The 15,630-nt window shown below is 57.4% G+C and overlaps 2 protein-coding genes across 3 annotated transcripts in view; one reads left to right on the forward strand and one right to left on the reverse strand.

Moving 5' to 3' along the window:
- The window catches only part of NECAB3 (N-terminal EF-hand calcium binding protein 3), an 18,689-nt gene continuing 3,059 nt past the window's right edge, over window positions 1-15,630 (forward strand). Inside the window, exons 1-6 of one of the 2 annotated variants that reach the window (XM_040247520.1) lie at window positions 1-162; window positions 2,182-2,206; window positions 3,741-3,849; window positions 4,805-4,830; window positions 5,004-5,101; window positions 15,446-15,582. In XM_040247520.1, the coding sequence (XP_040103454.1) occupies window positions 46-162; window positions 2,182-2,206; window positions 3,741-3,849; window positions 4,805-4,830; window positions 5,004-5,101; window positions 15,446-15,582 (512 nt within the window). In that variant the 5' untranslated portion in view covers window positions 1-45. Of the gene's footprint in view, window positions 163-207; window positions 2,207-3,740; window positions 3,850-4,804; window positions 4,831-5,003; window positions 5,102-15,445; window positions 15,583-15,630 lie in introns of those variants that run through there. The other variant, XM_040247521.1, reaches the window with a different exon arrangement.
- On the reverse strand, window positions 6,317-7,468 carry ACTL10 (actin like 10). Its single transcript, XM_040248726.1, has one exon. It carries the CDS (start codon window positions 7,466-7,468, stop codon window positions 6,317-6,319), a length of 1,152 nt encoding a protein of 383 aa, XP_040104660.1.

Raw genomic sequence — 15,630 nt, forward strand, 5'->3', positions numbered from 1 at the left:
AGCCCGGAGCCGCAGCCGAGCCGGAGCCAAGCGGGTGGCGGCACCATGGCGTGCGCGGGGCTGCTCACCGTGTGCCTGATCCGGCCGCCCGCGCCCGAGCCCCCGCGACCCTCCGCGCCCGCGCCCGCCGCCGGGCCCGCCGGACACGCGCTCTTCCAGGACGTGAGTGGGGAGCGGGCCGGGGGCGCCGGCGCTGTGGCCCTGGGGGTGGGCATTCTCCCGCGGGGTCGCCCCGCTCTCTTTGGACAGCCTCACTGTCTCCTTGCCCTCGCTCACTCTGATTTTCCGTTCCCCTCGTCCATGTGTCTCCCTCCAGGTTTGTTGGGGGCTCTGCCTCGGCCTCTGGGTCTCTCTCACGATTTCTCTCTTGCTCTCTGTTTCCGTGTGTCTCCCTTCTCTCTGTCTCGCTGCCTTTGTGTCCCGTCTTCTGCCTCTCACTCTTTCTCTGCTTATCTCTCCTTGTTCAGTGTCACTGCCCCCGCGGCCCCCCCGACCCCAAACCACCCCATGTATGTGTCTGGCCCGGTGGGGGCTGTCAACTCTTGGTCCCGGGAGCGGCCACGGTGTCCCTTTCTGGCAGCCCCAGGCTGGACTGACCAGGCAAGGGGGCCTGGGAGAGGAAGCAGCCCCCCGGCCCCGACTCCTGACCTAGTGCTGACCCCGGACCCCCTCAGATCCCACCCAAGGGCTGTGGGATCCCAGAGTTGGTCGGCGCTGCCCCCACACGCCCTCTGTGGTCTGTATATCCTCTCCTTGCCTGGCAGGTGGCCCTGCAGCCCCTGTGAGCTCCTACCTGGAGCTCCCTGGCCTGGCCTGGGTCACTCACCTGCACCCCTTCCCCACCTTTCACCCCTGTGCACAGCCTGTCCTGTTCCTCTTGCGTCCCCACTCCCAGAGGTCCCTTTCGGGTGGGAAAGGTTGTTCTCCTGCCCCCTCTCCAGTGTCCCTAGTGACTCAGCACCTTGGCCAGAGCCCTCTCAGCTGGAAGGGACCTGACCCTTCCATTTCCCAGATGGAAAAACCAAGGCCTGGAGGGAAAAACCAAGGCCTGGAGGGTTAGGGATGTGTTCCAGCTCGCACACGGAAGCAGGGGTGCACTAGGGTGTGGCCCTTGATGTCCTCAAGTGTTCACAGCTTAGAACCCCTCCCTCTCTCTCAGCCCCCACCCCACCCCCCCAGTATGTCTGTCTGTCCTGGCCAGGCCACCCTGGGTGGCTCTGTGACCCTGAGTGAGCCGGTGGCAGCCTTCTGTGAGTCAGGCTTCAGGCCAGGGAGTACAGTCATCCCCGAGAAAGCAGCCCCAGGGGAGGGGCACTCCAAATCTGGAGCAGACCAGGGGTCTCTGTCCAGGCTTTGGCCTGCCCCTCCTTGCCAGACCTGCTGGTGCCCTCTTTGCTGGGTTGTGTTGGGTGACCAAGGAGTCTCTGGTCCCTATAGGACCACGTCTGGACTCCACTTTTGCTACCTCTGTTGTCTTTCCTGTCTGTTTCTCCATAAATACCATCTGTCCACCCTTGCTTTCTGTGCCTCTTACTCCCCTTGCACGTACAACACACATACGCACACGGGCCTGCCCAAGACCCTTGTACTGAGTTGGCCTCATAGGAAGACCCAGCCCTGGAAGGGTTAACCCTGGGCTGTTCCCCGGTATGTTACTGAATAAACAGGACCCACAAAGGAAGGGCTAGCCACCGCCTGCATGGCAGGGTCTCAGGAAGCTGACTGAGAAACAGCCTGGAGTGGGCAGAGTCTGGGACGAACCCTGGCCACGCAGCAGAGTTGGGGTTCAGGTCTGGGATGGGTGCCCAGGATCTTCCGGCCGCATCTTGACCAGTTTCCCCACCTGCCTCAAGCTGGGACCGTTCCAAGGGCTGATGTATTAGAAAGAACTCAGGATTGACTCGCGGGTGTGGGAGGTGAAGAAGCGGAGAGCCAGCTTGGAGCACCCCCCACAAGGCCAGGCCCTGCGGGAGAAGGGAGCAAGCCGTGGGGCCCGCTGTGTGCTCTTACCCTTGTTGGAAAAGGCCCTGGAGGGCTGAGCTGGGCAGGGGGTGGGACCAAGCTGGGCAGGAGGAAGGGAGATGCAGGGGGCAGGCCTGCCAGCTGGGGCTCTGTGGAGTGGGAGCGGGTGGTTCTGTCCTCCCAGCTCCCAGCTCCCACCCCTGCCCTTTTGTCCTCTAGGTTTTCCGCCGAGCAGACAAGAATGGTGAGTGTGGCTTCCCCTGAGTCCCATGCTAGGGGTTGAGGGCCATCAGAGAGGCTCCGGGGAGGGTTTGGGGCACAGTTGAGAATGGAGAGAAATCTTGAGAGGACCCGAATCAGAAGAATCAACCCAGGTGTCCTTCTCGGAGGAAATTTTTGTTTTGAATCCAGTTTGGCAGGAGGGAGAGTGGAGGAAATGTGGTTTAGCCAGAGGCTGGAGGTGGGGGCTGACTTTCACGCCCTGTCCTGGCCCGGTGGGGGGTACCTCTATAGATGATCTCCTGTTTTCCTCACCACTGCTGAAGTCCTCACCCCGTTTCACAAAGGAGCCGAGGCCCAGAGAGGTACAGCTGGAGGTGCTGGGCCTTCAACCCGGGTCTATGCGATGCCTGGTTCTAGGCTTCCTCTGTGAGAGGCTTGGAAGGGTGTGGTCACGTATCCAGGGCTGTGGGGGATTTTATCGTAGATTCTTAGAGAGCTCAGTAACTTTCCATATTACCAACCACCTAGATGCAGGGAGGGTGTGGGCAGGGCAGAGCTAGGTCCAGGGAGTCAGCTCCCCCGATGCCCTGAGTCCTGGGCAGTCTCAGATGCTGGCCTGGCAAAATCTGGAAAGCTAAAGCAAGAGCCATCAGGGGACCTTGCAGGCAGGTTGCTGCCCACAGATGACTCAGAGCAGCCCACGGTGCCCTGATGGGCCAGTGGAGGGTTTGAGCTGAGACCACCCGTCAGCTTTGACCTCACCTTCACCTGGCCTCCTTGAGAGAGGACTGGGTCCCCACCCCTTGCCTCTTCTCCCTGGGTCTCCTCAAATTTGTTTCAGCCGGTTGATCAGGGCACGTGGTCTCATTTGGCTCATAGCATTCCGTCTAGGGAGGGAGGCTCAGGCGCTCCCCAGCTCCATTCTCCCACTCCATCTGCTTAGAGACCTCGCAGGCCAAATCCCCGGTGCCTCTGGCCAAGTGCTCTTATGATCTCAGCCTCTGTGATGGGGAGGCAGCCTCTGTGATGGGGAGGCAGCCTCTGTGATGGGGAGGTCTTTCCCTCCTGAGCCATGCTGCTTCTTACTGGGGCCCTGCTCTTAGGAAGATCTCATCTGACTCCCTGCAGCTTCTCTGTGAAGGGCCTGGGTCCAGAGCACGGAGGTCCCCTCCACCCGGAGCCATGTGGGCGGAGACCCAGCCCTGGTTCCTCCAAGTGACATCTAGGCCCTGCCATGATCTGACTGTGCCCGAGGCAGTTGTTCATTTATTTCTCCATTTGGCAAACATTGAGTCACTGCCGAGTGCCACATATGCACTGCCTTGTCCCTTGGGTGCCGGCCAAGTGGGCCCTGTTGCTTGAAGTGGGCACCTCTGGGGGCCCCAACCCTTTGGTCCCCAACGGCCAGCCTTCTTTCCAGCCCAGAATCCCATTTCACTTGGCTGGGTGGTTATGAGATACTGCGAAGCCTTCAGGGGGCCTCCATTGGGTGGCAGGGGTGCAGCCAGGGCTCAGAGATACTGACTCTGCTCCCTGTGCCCACCCCCACCCCCCAGATGACGGGAAGCTCTCATTTGAAGAATTCCAGAATTACTTTGCCGATGGGGTTCTCAGCCCCGGGGAGCTGCGAGAGCTGTTCAGTGGTGTTGATGGGCATCCCGCTGAGTGAGTATGGGGGTTGGGGTGCACATGCCGCGTGTAGATGTGAGCCCAGGTTGTCCCTACCGCTCTGTGTCCCCTGCTTGCTTGGGTTCCTTATGGAGGATTGGTGGGGCACGGGGAAAGGAGTGCCAGGGCTAAGTGCCAGCTTTACCCGCCTACCTACCCCTTCCCTGGCTCCAGTCCTGCCCATCACACTGCTTCCAGCTGGGACCCCAAAATAGCCAGGCCTGAGTCACCACCTATGGTTCAGCCCACAGGTGCCCCCCCAGCACTCCCGCTTCCTGCTGAGCGACCAGCGGATGCCTGGGGACAGCTGGGCCCTGCCTGCTCCCACCCATGGATGCAGGTGCTCCCACATCTTCAGGCCTTTGTGCGAATTTGCTTGCCTTCTCCTGCTTCCTCACGTGGGTGCACACGTGTGTGCAGCTATCCTTCCCTCTTACTTCCCCCTACTCCCCTCTTCTTAAAAGAAATTCTAGGCTCCCATGCTCTCCCATTTTCTGAAGCTTGGGTCAGACCTTTGTCTGCACTGCTGCTGCCTTACCACCACCAGATAACACCAGTCAAATTCCTTGTCCTTCAAAGCCTAGCTTAGGGAGCCTCCCTTCCAGGAAGCCCTCCCTGACCTACAGGTACTCCATGCGTTTTCTGCGCTTCCACAGACCTGACTTCTCCTTCCCAGCTCTAACCACTCCTCTCTGGCCCGTGTCCACATCTGTCTCCCCCAGCCTGAAATCCCCTCGGAGGTTGAGAGCGGGACTGAATTTTCCCCCTTAGACACTGTTTGGTGGGCTGGTAGTACCCCATCTCTGTCCACTGAGCAGCGTAACGTGGGGTAGAGTCAGAAGTTGCCTCCATGTCAGGCTGAGCTGGGCAGGGAGAGGAAAGGACCGCTGGCTTCAAAGTCAGTCCTAGTTTACCAGCAGGGTCTGAAGGACGCCTTCTCTTTTCCCTGCAGCAATTTGGAGACAGAGAAACTGTGCGGTGAGTAGGCCCATGGGGGTGTTTGTCTCCCGGGCAGGTGGGTGTTGCTGGTGTTCTGATGGAGCAGGCTGGGCTGGGCTCAGAGCATACGGCCTGGTTGGCTGCTGGGGAATTCTAGGTTGTAAATGGGGGGATGTACCCCAGGAAGCTTTGAGTATCTCCTCTGCCCTCAGACTACTTCTCTGAACACCTGGGTGTCTACCGGCCTGTGCTGGCGGCGCTGGAGTCGCTCAACTGTGCTGTGCTCACTGCCATGGACACCACCAAGCTGGTGAGTGGAGGGGCTGATGGTTGCAGGGGGGTGGCAGGATGAGGGCTGGGGGTGTCTGCTGTGTTGTGGGAGCCTCCATCATTGGACTCAGGGCTGTGGGGCTAGAGGCCTGGCTTCCACTTTCTGGCTGTGCATCTTTACCTTTCTGGGTCTCAGTTTCCTCATCTGTAAACTGGGCATATTAATAGAACCTACCTCCAGATGTTCGTTGTGACAATTAAAGGAGAATGAAGGCAGAGAGTTTTGTCTGTCTTGCTCTCTCTCTGCCTGGCTTACAATAGCCACTTCATAAGTGGAGCTGCTGCTGCTTTTATTACTGACCAGACTTGATTGTTATGGGGTATCAAGCCCAGCTCCAGCAGGGATGGGTTGCGGGTAGGGCAGGCTCACACACATCCACAGGCCCATGCTGGTGTGTAGAGCTTGGTGGCGGGGGGTGGGGGACAGCCTGAGGACATGCGTGAGTAGACAGGCATGTGTGCACCCATGTTTGTGTATAGTATGGACATGTGCACACAGAATAAACAGTGCTCACAGCCAGGGCTCCAGGCCCTCGGATGGTATTTTTAAAAACACCGAAACCTACCCTTCCCTTTCTGTGTTCCTTGTAAGAGATGTCTCCACCTTTCTTTGTCCCATAACTCTGAGTGAGGGGGCAAGGAGGGAGCAGTGAGCAGGCTTGGAATTGTGCCTGACCTCATTTTTACAGAAGGAGAAACTGAGGCTCTCTGTGAGTTACCGATCAGCTGAGGACAGGACTTCCCCTTCTGGTTGCTTTCACATAGGGTCAAGTAGCTTTTCCAAGGGTCACCTTTGGGACCTTGGCACAGGATGGGGATCCGAATGCTACATGATGAGGGGTTGGTATGCTATGATGACTTCCATATCTGTGGCCTGGACACCAGTAGGGGCAGCACCTTCCTTGTTGCCATGGAAACAGGGCCTGGGGGTGGGCAGCTCTAGTGGCATTCTCTGAACTGGCACTGGTTAGCGGGAATTCACACTGCAGCTCAAAGTAAGAGCCCCAGGGTTCCTGACCACCCCCTCCTGGCCCAGAAAGGCGTAGAAGGTGACCCATCACCACACGACTCTGCCAGCTGTAATCACTGAGGTTTTTATCTGGCACTCAGTGCCTCTGACAGCTGCGCTCAGCCTGCCGAGCGTCTGCCTCTGCAGCGCCCCCTTGTGGCGCCACCCCTTCCAGTCCAGCAGGACTCAGTGGAACACTTCGTGCACCAGCCTGGAGCCACATTCCTGGTACATGGCCCGGGTCATCCAGCGGCACTGGAAGGTGCGCAGCGAGGCTACCATGGAGCCGCCCGTCCACACCGCTGTCCCGCGCCCAGGCTTGGCCACCAGGCGCGGCTGCAGCGTCCCACAGCCGTGCTGCCGGCATTGGGCCTCCAGCTCCAGCTCCAGGCGCTCAGGGAAGCCAGGGAAAAGCGTGGAGCCACCGGCCAGCACCACGGTGTTGGCCAGCCGTGTCCGTAGTGTTGCAGGCACCCTCTGCAGTGCCCCGAAGGCCAGGATGGGCAGTCCCGGCTCAGCCTGGCCTAGCAGACCCGGCTGGAAGAGGGGTTCTGGGCAGCAGAAGCGCTCGCTGCCAAGGCAGACAGTGCACCCACCGCCTAAGTAGAAGCTGACTGGGTGGTGGCGGGCGGGGTTACAGAGGTCACCGCCAAAGTCTAGCGACACGTAGCAGCAGCGCTTCTTGAGCTGCGTGATGATCTTGTGTGGCAGGGCCTGCAGACGGTGGTCAGGCCCTGCTGCCACCAGCAGCTCCCGCAGGTAGCGCGACAGGGTGCTGCCAGCCACATCCAGCCGGAAGGTGGCCTTGTGCCACGAGTGGCCCGCATAGACGGGCGTGGCATGGCACACGCCCGCACCCGCCTCCAGGGCCAGCCCGCTGAACGCGCCGACGGAGCAGAGCGCCAACAAGGCGGTGCTGGCCAGGTGGCACGCAGGCACTGCCAGGGCCTCGAACAGCAGCTCGGCCACCCTCTCGCGGCCCACGGGTGGCGCCGACGGGGAGTCGCTCACGAGCACCGGCCACTCGTCCGGGCACACCCGCAGGCCGCCCACCAGCAGGCGCTCCCACAACCCCTCCAGCGCCTCCCAGTCCACCACCACGCCGTGCTTGATGGGGTGTGCCCGCGCGATGCCGCCCGCCAGCTCGCAGCCAGGCACCCCGGGCAGCACGGGCCGGTCCCAACTGGGGACCAGGCTGGAGCTCTTGAGTACCAGGCGTGGCTGCTCCTCTCCCGCGAAGCCCGCCTTGGTGAAGCCGGAACCCTGGTCCACTACCACCGCGACGTGGCCCAACGAGGACAGCCGGCGGACCCGGCGACTATTGGACAGCGAAGCCATCTTCAGGCCGGCAAGCCCTGCAGTCAAAACCTCGGCCCCCTAAGGCTCGGACCCGCCCTCAGCCTGAGAACCGCGTCTCATCTGGCCTCGATGGAGGCCCGCCTTTCAGCTCGAAGCTCTACCTCCTGGGCCCAGGTCCCCCGCCTTTCTGGGCTCTGTTCTTGGGCCACGCCCTCTGGTCCCGAGGTCCCACTCTTCTGACCTGAGTAGAGGTCTCTTCAGCCCTTGACTTGGCTCCCCCTCTGGGCCTGAGGCCCGGCCTCTGGTTCAAGAGTCAGGTTCCGCTCTTGCTGGGCCTCGGGCTGTCTTCCCCCTCTTCCGGCTCAAGGCCCCTCTCTCTGAGGACCCGCCTCAGCAGTGCGGCTCCGCCCCCCCCCCAAGCTCTTGCTTAGATGGATGATGAGAGGGGCGGGCCAAATCCTTGAAGAGATTGAGAAGCCTCTGGGAATAAAAGGCCTTTGTGGCAATATTATCCAGACATCTGTTCCGCTTGGGAACCCAGGAGTCCAGCCTGACCCTTGAGCCTCCAGCGGTCTCCTGGCACTTCTCAACTGGGCATGACCGAAGTACTGTGGTTCCTAGTGGAGGTGGGAGGGGGTGGTCAAAGAAGCAAGGAAAAGAACTTGGATTGGATTCATTGTGACCTCAGTTCTCAGCATCTGCTGTGCTTCCGTAGCCTCTACCCAGATGAAAACGCCCAGACCCAGCCTGTCTCCCGGGACAGGGCCAATGGTAATGATTTTGACGTCCAGGGATGTGGTCTCAGCCACCCAGCTGTGCTCAGTGTTTATGTTCAGTCGCTCAGTCGTGTCCGGCTCTTTGCGACCTCATGGACTGAAGCCTGTCAAGCCCTTGTGTCCATGGAATTTTCCATGGAAGAATACTGGGGTGGGTTGCCATTTCCTACTCCAGGGGATCTTCCCAACCCAGCGATTGAACCTGCATCTCTTGCATCTCCAGCGTTCTCAGGCAGATACTTTACCACTGAGCCACCTGGGGCCAGCACAACCAATTTAATTGCTTCCTCAAACCACTTTGATGAGCTCTGGACAAATGTGCAGCCTCTCTCCTCTAGAGAAAACTCTTAATCATGGATCTCCAGCCACCCTGAAGATCTCTGTGAGCTTAGCTTTCTAGGGCCCACGTAGCCCACAAAGGGATCCTACTTTCAGAGGCTTACAAACGTGGGCCTGAGTTTGTGACTCAATTCTGAGGCTGCCTTCACTGTGTACTGAGTGAGTCTGAATCTCACCCTGGGCTCAGTTACTTCTCCCAAAGGCGGTCCTCCCCCAACACAGGAAACAGGCCATGTCATGTCTCTGCAGAGTCTCTTTTTTCTCTTTAGGACCATTATGGTTGCAAGCTGAAGACCTATTCAGGTGAGCTTAAGCTAAAATACGGATTTGATCACAAGAGCCTTGTATGTTTTATATCTACTAAGGGCAAGAGTGAAACAGGTCTTAGGAAAAGACGGGAAGCAGGGTCTGGCTGCCGGGCTTTGGGGGACCCAAAAGGTGCATTGGGGTCTGCATTGTGTTTATATTCTTCTCAAGACTGGCTTCAGCCTGTGCATGTTCCCGTAGAAAAAATTGTCTCCTCCAGTTCCTGAGGAGGGTGAGATGGTTGGATGGCATCCTTGGCTTAGTGGACGTGAGTCTGAGCAAACTCCAGGAGATAGTGAACGACAGGGACGCCTGAAGTGCTGCAGTCCATGGGGTTGCAAAGAGTCGGACACGACTGAGTGACTGAACAACAGTTCCTGAATTACAGACCCAGGGAAGGAACTGATAGGACTGGGCTTGGGCCAATTGCTTATGCCAGGAGACGTGGCCACATTGAAGAAGGTGGTTATCTTGATTGCACCCATGTGGATGGTAGGAAAGGGTCAGTTCTCACAAAGCAGCGGGGGAGATGTGACGGGTAGTGTGACCTCCAGCCTGATGCAGGCAATGTGGTGTTGACGCTGACAAAAGTGTACCTTCAGAAGAAGCTATACCTGTGGTTTTAGTGAGCTGGGACCTTCACCCCTCCGCATCGCGCCCCCTCTCCCCAAAGGGGCATTTTGAGATTGGTTGCCAGCGGAAAGCAGGCTGCAGGTTTGGCATGGCTGGAGGGGACAAGAATGACTAGGGTCTGGCGCTGGGTTTGGGACCCAGGAGCGTGAGAAGCAGCTGGGTCCTGCCCACAGAAAGCATGCCAGGCCTCTTGTGAATGAACTAGGGAGGTGAACCTTGAATCGAAGGCCACAAGTGGCAGTATGGCCAGAGCAGGAGTGAGACTGGAAGTCACTAAGAAGCCCCAGAGGGGAGGACTGGGGCTGGGGATCTGGGCCTGTACATTCCAATAATAAGTTTGGGCGTTTCTCTGCGGGCAGTGGAGAGCCAGTGTGAGCTTATGAGCAGAAGTGTGGACTGCCTTATTAAGTGGAAGAAGCCTCTTTGGGTGCAGTGTGGGGAAGAGAATGGGGTGGGGTAGGTGGGGAGACGGTGATTGAGTTGCCTTGGGGGGTCATCAGGCACAGTGGGGTAGGATTGAGGGGTCAGAGGACCAGGGACCCCAGTCTCTCCTCCTGGGTGCTCACACAGGCAGGATGTGAGTCTAAGGCTCAAACTCTGCTGACTGTGGACCTTCCCAGTTCTTTCCCACGGTGGTGGCTTTTTGCCTGGGACTTTCCCTCAGTTAGGAAAGACTTGTTGAGTGCTGGAGACTTTTGGACTTGCCTGGCCTCTGCTGGAAGCAGGTCTCTCCTTCTCCTAGCGTGGCCAAGCCTGACTTTGCCCAAGCTCTCTTCCGTCGGATCGGCAGACCTGGTGGCTGGATCTGACCCCGGCCAGGTGTCGCAGGGAGAGGAGAACCCTTGCTCCACCGTGGTAGGGTGCCCCCTCTCCAGCGCGGCACAGGGTTTCTGACACTTGGGTCAGAAGAAAGAAGAAGGCAAAACCAGCCCGGGCCCCAGGCCACAGCCATTCGCCTGTTCTTCCCTGTCTTGCTCTGGGCCTTAGTTTCCCCAACCCTGTCTCCACGCCCGACGCCTCAGACTGGGCTACAGACGCCAGCGTTGCTATGCGCTCTTTATTGGGCCAGACCAGGGTACAGGGGGTCCGGCCAGGCACTCAGGGCCGCGGGCGGGGACAGCGGCGCCGCTTGCGCGGCTGCTCCTCGGCGGCCTCGGCCTCGCAGCCGGTCTCGGTCTCGGTCAGCAGGCGCGTGTAGAGCCGCTGCCAGCCCTGCGCCGCCTTGGCCCCGCCCCCGGGGCCGCCCGCCGCGCGGCGTCCCTCCTCCTGCAGCCGCGCGTCCAGCAGCAGCAGCAGGACGAGGATCTTCTTCATCTCGCGCGCGCGCGCGCTCTCGCGCCGCTCAGCGCCATCGCCAGCTCCTTGCAACATGGGTGCCGCCGCCGGGCCCCCCGCGGGGGTGTCCGCCACAGCCTCGCTCGCCCGCTCGGGCCGCGCTCCGGGCCCTGCCGTCGCCTCGGCTAGTTGCTGCCGCTTGTCCAGGGGGAAAAGCAGCACGATCTTGGTCTGGGGGTAGGGCAGGGGCGTGAGGGTAACGAGCTCCGCCCGCCTGCCTCCCGAGGACCCTCACCCACCCGGGTCCTGTCTCCCAGAAGCCCGCCCTCTCTCGTTTCCGGGGTACCCGCTGTCCTCCCAGCCTAAGTTGGGGCAGGTGGGGGAGGCAGGCACCCTTCTCCATCTCCCAAGACCCCTGCCTCCCCACCTGGAAACCCTCACCCACCCCAGGCTGACTTCCTGAGACCTGAACTCGGATCAAGTTTATGAGATTCCCCTGTCTGCCCTTCCAGCCTTGATGCTGGGATCCTTCACCCACCCCGGTTCCGGCCCAGGTCCTCATGCCTAGTTGAAGAGAGGGGAAAGTAACACGTTTTGAAGCTGGGGAATGGAAAGGGAGGGATAAGGGAGCTCCCTGTGCCCATAGCCCCAGTGGCAGCCGCTAGGGCTGATTCGCCGTGCCAGGACTTCCACCCATCTGTTCCGGGTTGGGAGAGCCGTCTCCTGCACACCCTCCTAGGCTCCCAAGTCTCATCCACCTCCTGGTTTCTGGGATACCTGTTATTAGGACCCCATCCACACCCACGTGGATTCCTGAGTCCCTCGGCCTCAACAGGGGCCTTCCATAGGGGCCTCCCTGGTGGCGCTAGTGGTAAAGAACCCGCCTGCCAATGCAGGAGACAGATGTGGGTTCCATTCCTGGGTTGGGAAGAAATCCCATAGTCAGAAGAGCCTAGTGCGCTACAGTCCGTGGGGTTGCAACCAGTCAGACACAACAGAAGCCGCTTAGCACACACACACAACTCCTTCCATTTGCTACGTGGCCTAGACCCCCAGCATCCGCTCCTGCCCACCTGTCCAGGTCCGCCAAACCCCAGCTGCCCCTTGTTCCCTGGACTCACACTGGGCTTCTTCCCCTTGAGGTGGTTGAAGAACTGCCGTTTGCGCTGGGCCTTGTCCATGTCAGGTGGCTTCTCCTTGCAGGCCTGCTTGGGCACTTTGGTTCTCTTGTGGGAACTGTTGTTTCCCATGGCAGGGCTGGTCACCACTGGGGACCCCAGCCCATGCTGCCTCTGCCCTGCCCTCTGGCTGGGGGCCCCCTGCCCTGGCTCTGTCCCAGGGACCACATTGTGACCTCATGGGTTGACCTCATCAGCTCCAGGCTGCGAGCTGCTCCTGCCAGAACCCACAGATGAATCTTGACTCCATTTACTCTGTCTGTGACTTCCGGCTTTGGTTTCTCAGTGTAAAACTGGGCTAAAGATGAGTGAGGTGATGGCTTGTAAGGTGCTTAGTGATGGTGGTGTTCAGTCACTCAGTGGTGTCCAGCTCTTTGTGGCTGCACGGACTGCAGCACGCCAGGCTCCCCTGTCCATCACTATCTCCCAGAGCTTGCTCAAACTCATGTCCATTGAGTCAGTGATGCCATCCAACCATCTCATCCTCTGTCGCCCCCTTCTCCTCCTGCCTTCAATCTTTCCCAGCATCAAGGTCTCTTCCAGTGAGTAAGTTCTTCGCATCAGGTGGCCAAAGTATTGGAGCTTCAGCATCTGTTATTCTGATGAATATTCAGGGTTGATTTCCTTTAGGATTGACTGGTTTGATCTCCTTGCTGTCCAAGGGACTCTCAAGAGTCTTCTCGAGCACCACAGTTCTAAGCATCAGTTCTTTGGTGCTCAGCCTTCTTTATAGTCCAACTCTTATATCTATACATGACTATTGGAAAAAAACATAGCTTTGACATACAGACCTCTGTTGGCAAAGTGATGTCTCTCATTTTTAATGTGCTCTCTATGTTGGTCATAGCTTTTCTTCCAAGGGGCAAGCATCTTTTAATTTCATGGCTCCAGTCACTGTCCACAGTGATTTTGGAACCCAAGAAAATAAAATCTGTCACTGTTTTCCCTTCTATTTGCCACAAAGTAATGGGACTGGATGCCATGATCTTAGTTTTTGAATGTTTTAAGCCAGCTTTTTCACACTCCTCTTTCACCCTCATCAAGAGGCTCTTTAGTTCTTCATTTTATGCCATTAGATTGGTATAATCTGCATATCTGAGGTTATTGATATTTCTCCCAGCAATCTTGATTCCAGCTTGTGAGTCATCCAGTCCAGCATTTCACATGATGTATTCTGTATATAAGTTAAATAAGCAGGATGATAATATAGAGCCTTGTCATACTCCTTTTCCAGTTTTGAACCAGTCTTGTTCCACGTCTGGAACTGTTGCTTCTTGACATGCATATAGGTTTCTCAAGAGACAGGTAAGGTGGTCTGGGTTCCCATCTCTTTAAGAATTTTCCACAGTTTGTTGTGATCTATACAGTCAAAGGCTTCAGTGTAGTCAATGAAGCAGAAAATTTTCTGGAATTCTCTTGGTTTTTCTATCACCCAAAGGATGTTGGCAATTAGATCTCTTATTCCTCTGCCTTTTCTAAATTCAGCATCTGGAAGTTCTTGGCTCATCTGCTGTTGAAGCCTAGCTTGAAGGGTTTTGAGCATTACCTTGCTAGCATGTGAAATGAATGCAGTTGTATGGTAGTTTGAACATTCTTTGGCATTGCTTTTCTTTGGGATTGGAATGAAAACTGGACCTTTTCTAGTCCTGTGGCCACTGCCGAGTTTTACAAATTTGCTGGCATGTTGAGTGCAGCAGCTCTTTAACAGTATCATCTTTTAGGATTTGAAATAGCTCAGCTGGAATTCCATCACCTCCACAAGCTTTGTTTGTACTAATGCTTCCTAAGGCCCACTTGACTTCACACTCCAGGATGTCTGGCAGACAGAATAAGCAAGAGCTACAGTCCCACATCCTCTAGGATGAGAACCACAATCACAGAAAGCTAACTAAAATGATCACATGGACCACAGCCTTGCCGTGGCAAAGGGGCTTGCGTAACTCAATAAAACTGTGACAAAACATGGTCCACTGGAAAAGAGAAGGGCAAACTGCTCTAGTATTCTCACTTTGAGAACCCTGTGAACAGTATGAAAAGGCTTTGTGGTGAGGAGAGAGGAATTTCTGTGACCTGAGTTTGTATTCTGACTCTGACCCTCATGTGACCTTGGCCAAGGTAATCCACTTCTGTAGGCCTCAGTCTTCTCATATGCAAAATGGGGTCAGTGATGGTTCCTGTAAATTCCTATGAGGATTAAATGAAACTGCTTGGAAACAGGGCCTGGCAAGCAATGCTGTCAGCCAGGTTCTTTGTAAGCAACAGAAACTGATCAGTCACCTTAAGCACTAGAAAGGGAATTTATTGGACGGATTTCAGGAAGCTCAAAAAATGGCCAGGAGGTCCAGTGGCTTGGACAAACCACTGACCCGTGTGAGAATGAGAGTTCCCAGCCGCCTGTCCGTCTGCCCGTCTGATGTCTGAACTGGGGCAGGTCACAGGTGGGAGACAAAGCTGCCTCTGGGGCCCCTTGGGGAGGGGTCACCTCAGCTCCCTGGGACTCCCACCCTGGACCGAGTGCGTATATGGGGCTGAGGGAGGTGTCGGTGAGGAGACCCTCAGGAAATCTGTGACTATTCGATGTACAAGTGGCCAGGTTTCTTGTTAGTATTGTTTTTGACTAAAAACAATGGCAGTGTGGCATGTGGGATATTAGTTCCCCGACTGACCAGGGGTTGAACCCGGGCCCCCTGCACTGGACCACCAGGGAAACCCCGGGACAGCAGTTCTTTATTGAGAACTTGTGTACCAGATAGCAGGCCGAGCCCTGTGTAAGAAATAACTCATTGGAGCCTCTCAGCAGCTCAATGAGACGGCTGTTCCCACCGTTTTATAGGCGAGGAGGCACGAGGAGATGAAGGTAGCTGGGGAGTCTGGGCGTTCCGAGTGGGCAGCGCAGGGCCTGGCAATGCTCGGCCTCCTTGTCTCTGCCTACCTTGGCAAAGGCTAGGGGGAAATGGCAGTGTAGACAGGGATCAGCGCTGGGGTATGTGACCCGCTGCCTTTTATCTATAGCTTCTAGTAAGAGATGCTCAGTAAGTGTGGGGTGTGTGGATCAGTGATTGAATGAATGGATGGATGCCAAGATCGTGAGTCTAGGGCCAGCTGGTGAGTCTGGGGCCATATCACACCGTTTTTCCTCATGTGTTAAAATTGCCTTGCCCCAGCCCCTACCCACACCCAGTCTAGCAATGCCTGGGGCCTAACTGGCTGAAAGTGGCGGCCCCAACAGGGAAGGGCTCTTGAGGCCCAGAGAATGGGACACGCTTCTCTGGGTGTTGGCCTCATCTCTCCCAGTGAGAGGCCGGGCCCAGACAAGGACGGGGTCTGGGGTTTGCTTGCCCCCTGGAGACTCTGTGTCCTCCTGTTGATGCCAAGTCTGCAGGCCCTCTGCTCTTTACACTGCCACTGGTGCTCTGATGGGTAGGTGGTGGGGCGCAGGGGGGCAGCTCCCCATTCAGAAATACATACTTGGAGCCAGGAAATGCCAACCATGCCCCCCTCTTCCCCAGGAGTATGAGCGGGCCTCCAAGGTGGACCAGTTTGTGACACGCTTCCTACTGCGGGAGACGGTGAGCCAGCTCCAGGCCCTGCAGAGCTCGCTGGAAGGGGCGTCAGACACTTTGGAGGCCCAGGCCCACGGCCCGCGGTACGTGAGGAGCTCGGCCACCTGCGCCTGGACCTGTGGGTCCAGTTC

Source organism: Oryx dammah, unplaced genomic scaffold, assembly GCF_014754425.2.
Source record: "Oryx dammah isolate SB20612 unplaced genomic scaffold, SCBI_Odam_1.1 HiC_scaffold_10, whole genome shotgun sequence".
NCBI lineage: Eukaryota > Metazoa > Chordata > Mammalia > Artiodactyla > Bovidae > Oryx > Oryx dammah.